The sequence below is a fragment of the Molossus molossus genome, unplaced genomic scaffold (genome assembly GCF_014108415.1).
Source record: "Molossus molossus isolate mMolMol1 unplaced genomic scaffold, mMolMol1.p scaffold_m16_p_5, whole genome shotgun sequence".
Taxonomy (NCBI): Eukaryota; Metazoa; Chordata; class Mammalia; order Chiroptera; family Molossidae; genus Molossus; species Molossus molossus.
The window spans coordinates 83631826-83638391 of NW_023425388.1; the positions used below are offsets into that span (position 1 = coordinate 83631826).

The following is a 6566-nucleotide window of genomic DNA, read 5'->3' on the forward strand; positions in this document are numbered from 1 at the left end:
TTTCTACTTTAGAATGCCTAATGTTTTGAAAGAATCTCTACAATTTCTTAAAAGATATGGGTAAGAGAAATTATTTGTATACTATTCATTGTTATTTATATAAAATTTTAAAATACTGTTTAAGTTATATAAATTTAGACCAGGTTTATAAAATGTCAAAATAGCCAGGTGGAAATGGTTAAAAAAAATAGTGAATTAATTGTGTATTTTATTTTCATGATTAAACTTTAGTTATACAAAATAGCAATTAAGACTAAACTGTTGCCTCTAATATATTTTATTATTTTATTAATCTAACTATAACAATTTTATAAGGTAAATTCGGTGTATATATATTGAAATATGTACATGTCTCTCCACTCTGCTTTCTAGTATTTATGAATAAATAAGTACCCATACAAACTAAATTTAAGAGTTTTCAATTATTTAGTGATTGGGATTGCAGGGAAGGAAAGACATTCCATATAAAAATCTACTTAACAACTGGACTTATTGACACTTGTAATTTATATTTCTTGTACTCGGGAACCAGTTTTGGCTCAGTTATTTGGCAAAACACACACACACAACCCACAACTGGTATAGAGGAAAATGCTCTCAAGTAAAACAAACAGGATTTCTAGAGAAGGTCACTTCCAATCACTGTAATAACATAAGAAAGCAACTTTTACTTATGGAAAGAACTTCTAGGCAGTACTAATATATTTATGAACAACAAAATTTATAGAATTAAATTTTAAATCTAAATGTTTCTTTATACATATATCTCATAGGAAAATAAAATTTAAATTTAGAAAAAGAAAAGTTTCTTAGGACTGACCACTTTTAAGGAATGCCAGAATTAAGACATTCACCCCTAAGCCTTTCCCTTTCTTTCCTCTTCAGCCTTTCTCAGGTGCTACCTCTCTCAGTCTCCTTTGGCTTGTTTCTCCTAGACTTACCTATCCATGTCTGTTATTTCCCATTGTTACTCACCTCCCCATTGTTTTCTTTTCATACACACTTATTTCCTTCCCATTTTTCTGTTCTCTTTCTTTTCTCAATGCCTTCCAATATTCTCCTCTCTTTTGAAAACTTTTACTAAAATATTCTAGAAGGGAAAAAAAGACAAAACACCCTACCTGTGCATGCATACGAGAAGTAGAAAAATGACAACTGTTCTCCACATTTCTGGTACTGTATTACTCTGTATCACTCACTTTTCCTTTCACTTCTCATTATTTTCTGGCCTCAACTCCATCACATAATGAAATTGCTGTCACTAAAACCACACAAAATCTCTTTATTTGCACACTCAGTGAAATCTGATAACTCCTTGTCCTACTAGGGCATTTATTTTGGTATTTGACATGACATCATTTTTTTGTTATTGTTAATCCTCACCAATGATATAATTTTTAGAGAGAGTAAAAGAGGGGAAGGAGTGAAGGGGGGAGAGAGAGAGAGAAATATTGCTATGAGAGAGACACATCCCTTGCCCAGATATTAAACCTACGACCCTTCAGTGCCCAGGCCAACGCTCTAACCACTGAACCACACAGGCCAGGGTCATGTACATCACTTTATTCTTGAATATCTTTTATTTTAAGTTCACAACACTCAGTTTTCCAATTGCCCTCCTGCTTCTCTGATCACTCTGCTCAGTAGAATCCTTTTCCTGTCTCTACCTACTCTTCCTATGGTGTTAGCCAGGCTTCTTGGTTGCAACAGAACATGAGTTAATTGAATGGAAATTGGCCCAAAGAAGTGTAACAGAAGTTAGAAGAATCAGCTGGGAAAAAAAATGGCAGCAACAGAAGACAGATTCATCAGCCAAAATCATGTCCCTGTTACATGAATTTGAAATACCAACTTACACTGACAATACCATTTTTATGGATGCAGGATGCATTTGTTGCAGTATTCATATTTCTGCCTATACAATCAATATTCTCTTTAAATCCTGTGCATTTTCTCCCTCTCTCCATATTCTAAATGTAGGTTAGGTGGGTTTGATTTGCAAAATCTGGGTCAAGTCCCCTCTCTAGGTGTAAAGGAGATGGGAAAGTCAACTTCTAGCCATGTATGCTTCTTGAATGGATGGGAACCTCTGCCAGTCACCAAAACTATGTGGTGTAAAACAAGATCAGATGTTGGTCATCTAATATATGCTGCATGATCACTTTAAACCTCTCTAATATAACTTCCTCCAGCTGCTTTCTGTGCTTTGCTTCTCTTTACTTGATGCACACTCTCCAATGGATAATTCATTACTAAATATGCCTCAACTATACCAATGACTCCTAAGACTCTTTCTATTAAGCTCTAGTAGACGCATACTATTAAGTATGTCTCACATAGATTTCAGAGGATACTCTCTCCACAAACTAGCCACTGCAGCTGAGTTCTTGATTTTTTTTTTTTTTTTTTAAGAATAGTTTATTGGTTTTTATAGAGAGGAGAAGGGTGAGAAACATTGATGTGAAAACTCAACATTTGCCCTGGCCGGTTTGGCTCAGTGGTTAGAGCATTGGCCTGCGGTCCGGAGAGACCCGGGTTCGGTTCCCGCTAAGGGCATGTACCTCGGTTGCAGTTTGTCCCCGGCCCTGGTTGGTTGTGCGGGTGGCAGCCACTCGATGTGTCCCTTTCACGTCGATGTTTCTCTCTCTCTCTTCCTCTCTCTCCCTCCCACTCTATCTGTACAAAAAATGGAAAAATGTCCTCGGTTGAGGATAAAAAAAAAAAAAAAAAAATCTCAACATTGATCAGCTGCCTCCCGCAGGTGCTCCTTCCCTCCCCCACCACTGACTAGGGATTGAGCTCACAACCTGGGCATGTGCCCTGACCAGGAACCAGTACACAAGACAACACCCAACCAACTGAGCCACATCGGCCAGGGCTTGATCTCAGTTTTGATGACCAGCTTACCCAGTCACCAAGCGACTTCCATCTCCTTCACCCCTTTCACAACTAATATGTCACTTAGTCCTAGTGACTCTACATCTGAATTCTTTTGCATCTATCTCTCACTTTTTGTTATCACTCCCAATACTTGACATGCATTTGAATCACTTGGAGAAAATTTTTTTGAAATATAGATACAGACCCTATTCTTGATCCACTCAATCAATTTCTACAATAATATCTCACAATCTATATTTTGCACAAAAAATTCCTCAGATAATTCTGATGTGTAGTCTAGTTTAGGAATCACTGGACATGACTACCAGCTTTCTGACTAGTATTCCTGACTCAAATTTCTCTTCCCAGTAGCCTATGTTTTACACTACCATGTATTTATTTTTTATAATCTCTTAGACTACCACTCCCCAACTATTAATTTTCATTGCTTTCTTACTGCTTCAGGAATAAAGTTCAAGATTCTTCACATGGCAATCAATTAATTTTATTTCCCCAGCTAGCCATCAAATTTCCCATTCCCTTGACCCTATATCCATATTTCAAATGCAGAATTTCTCTATTACAATCAATGGTGTCCCCATTGTATATAATTTTTTAGAATGCACTGTTTTTATAAATCTGCTTGTTTCTGCACATTATGAACTGAAATAATTGCATTTTTTTCATTTGTTAAATCACCCCAAAATTAGTTATATTATAGAGGTAAAAAATTAAGGGGCGGGGATAATTCTGATATGCATGGTCTTATTTCAATTATCCTCCCCCATATTTTTGGTATAAATCCTTAGCAATATATATTTTTCATTTATCCCATTTTATTTCAGGCAACATAGAGTACAAACATGGAAAAGAAAAATACAACCTTGCTGACAGAGTTTATTCTCACAGGACTTAAATATCAACCAGAGTGGCAAATCCCCCTGTTCCTGGTGTTCTTGGTGATATACCTCATTACCATGGTGGGAAACCTTGGTTTAATTGCTCTCATCTGCTATGACTCTCACCTTCATACTCCCATGTATTTACTCCTTGGGAGTTTAGCCTTTGTGGATGCTTGGATATCATCTACAATCACCCCCAAGATGTTGGTCAACTTCCTAACCAAGAGTAAGATGATATCTCTCTCTGAATGCATGATACAATTTTTTTCCTTTGGATTCAGTGCAACTACAGAATGTTTTCTGCTGGCAACAATGGCATATGATCGCTATGTGGCCATATGCAAACCATTATTTTATCCAGTGATTATGACCAATAAACTCTGTATCCGGCTGTTAGTCTCATCATTTGTAGGTGGTATTCTTCATGCTTTTATTCATATAGGTGTTTTATTCAGACTAACCTTCTGCAATTCTAATATAATACATCACTTTTACTGTGACATCTTGCCCTTGTTTAAGATTTCCTGTACTGACCCTTCCATTAATGTTCTGATGGTTTTTATTTTCTCTGGGTCAATACAGGTGTTCACCATACTGACTGTTATCATCTCTTATACACTTGTTCTCTTTATAATCTTAAAAAAGAAGTTTGTTCAAGGAATAAGAAAAGCATTCTCCACTTGTGGAGCCCACCTCCTATCTGTGTCTTTATACTATGGCTCTCTTCTCTTCATGTATGTGCGCCCTGGATCTGCACAAGCAGATGACCAATACATGATGGACTCTCTGTTTTACACTGTCATCATTCCTTTGCTAAATCCAATTATATATAGCCTGAGAAATAAGAAAGTCCTAGATTCACTGGCAAAAGTGTTAAAGAGAAATGTTTAAATCTCATACTAATGTATGTTCTCTTTTTTATTAAAACAGTCAAAATGTTGTGCAGATTAAATGTAGCTCTGTTTTGATTAGTGTTCTAAGTTTTTGCAGTTATAGTTGTCCTACTATTGTAAAGACTTAAGGTAGAAGTACCTAGTAACCTCCTTAATATGTGTGCATATTTTATTCAAAAACAAAAATTTTTAATCATGTTCATATCAAACTAAAATTATTAAAGAAAAAAATAAGTAAAATATTTTACATGCTTAAATGTTCTCAATGTGGTTTCATAAATGGATTAAGCACTAAAATTGTATTGTTTCTCTGAACAAGACTTACTCTGATGCTTTTGATGGTAATACAGCTGAGCAGCCTGAAGAAGCATATCACAGTTAATCCACAGTGGATTGGGCAGGTTTGTGTTTGAACAGAGGCAAATCACAGGAATTCTGTTAGCCACCAAAGGTCTTCCATTCCATTATATTTGGGACATGGTGAATTTTACTTCTGGTGGGGATTCAACTTATACATCACACAGAAAAATAAACAATAAGGAAATGCAAAGCAGAAAGAAAAGAGACTAGAGTTAAGGCAGTGAAGGTTGGGCCAAGTTATAAGAAAATGCTCTTAGCCCAATGTTCTTTCATGAGAACCAAGAAGAGGGGAGTTGTCTCTCGCTGTCTATGATGTTGAAAGGCCCTTTCCAGCTGTCTATATATATATTTTTGTGTGTTTTTTTCTTTATTGATTTTTAAACAAAGAGGAAAGGAGCCCTGGCCGGTTTGGCTCAGCGGTTAGAGCGTCCGCCTGCGGTCCGGAGAGACCCGGGTTCGGTTTCCGCTAAAGAAAGAGGAAAGGAGAGGGAGAAAGAGATAGAAACATCAATGAGAGAGAACATCGACTGGCCACCTCCTGCACGCCCCCCACTGGGGATCAGGCCCGCAAGCTGGGCATGTGCCCTGACCAGGAATCAAATCAGCAACCTCTTGGTGCATGGGTCAACACTCAACCAGTGCGCCACGCTGGCCAGGTCAGGCTGTTTATATTTTGTAAGACAATATAAAGTACTTTACTATTCAGAAAGCTAGGAGATGAAATCGAAGAATTTAATTGCAGTGGGTATAGAATGGATAAATAAATGGTAGAATAGGAAGAAAATGGTCTTAATCTTTCTAGAATTATAAAAAGGAAACTAATAATATTAAAAAATATGTAATATATATAAAGGTTATTCAAAAGTGTTGTTTATAATGAGAGGGTTCAAATGCATGTTACCAAAGTTCAAATATTGTTAAGATATAATGTCATAGTGGCCCAAGGATGTCTGGGAAAGACATAAAATCTTCAAAATTTTGGATGTTTTGTGCCCTAAAGTCCTTGAATGTTAGTTTTGCCTCACTGTATACTCTAAGTATACTCTAAGTATACAGTGAGTGATCCGTCTTTAGGTCCACCCCTGCCCTTCCTCTCTCATCACTGATTCCATACCCATTCCTACTGATACCACTGAGGTCCTCAGCCACATAACTAACAGCCTCTGTGATTAAGTCCTTATCTCTTGCTCACACTCTCTTATTCCCCAAACTGTCAGATTATTCTTTATAAACAGATCTCTGATTAAATCATGTCTCTTTGATAACTTTAAATGGATTGTGATTGCTAAAAGATTATATGCATGTAAGATATATGTATATACATGTGTGCATATATGTATTTTATGCTTATTTGTTTATATATATGTAGATTACATTATATATAAACATATTTACATATATAAACAAATAAATATCTACATAGTTACATGTAAATATATATATATGTATATATATATGTTTTTTAAATCCTCACCCGAGGATACTTTTTCATTTTTCTTCAGATAAAGTGGGAGGCAGGTGGGGAGAGAAA

At 36.2% G+C, this 6566-nt stretch overlaps 1 protein-coding gene across 1 annotated transcript; it reads left to right on the forward strand.

Moving 5' to 3' along the window:
- Positions 1-3743: 3743 nt before the first annotated feature.
- LOC118617657 (olfactory receptor 5H2-like) lies at positions 3744-4673 on the forward strand. The gene has a single exon (XM_036243648.1). It carries the CDS (start codon positions 3744-3746, stop codon positions 4671-4673), a length of 930 nt encoding a protein of 309 aa, XP_036099541.1.
- The last annotated feature ends 1893 nt before the right edge of the window (positions 4674-6566 follow it).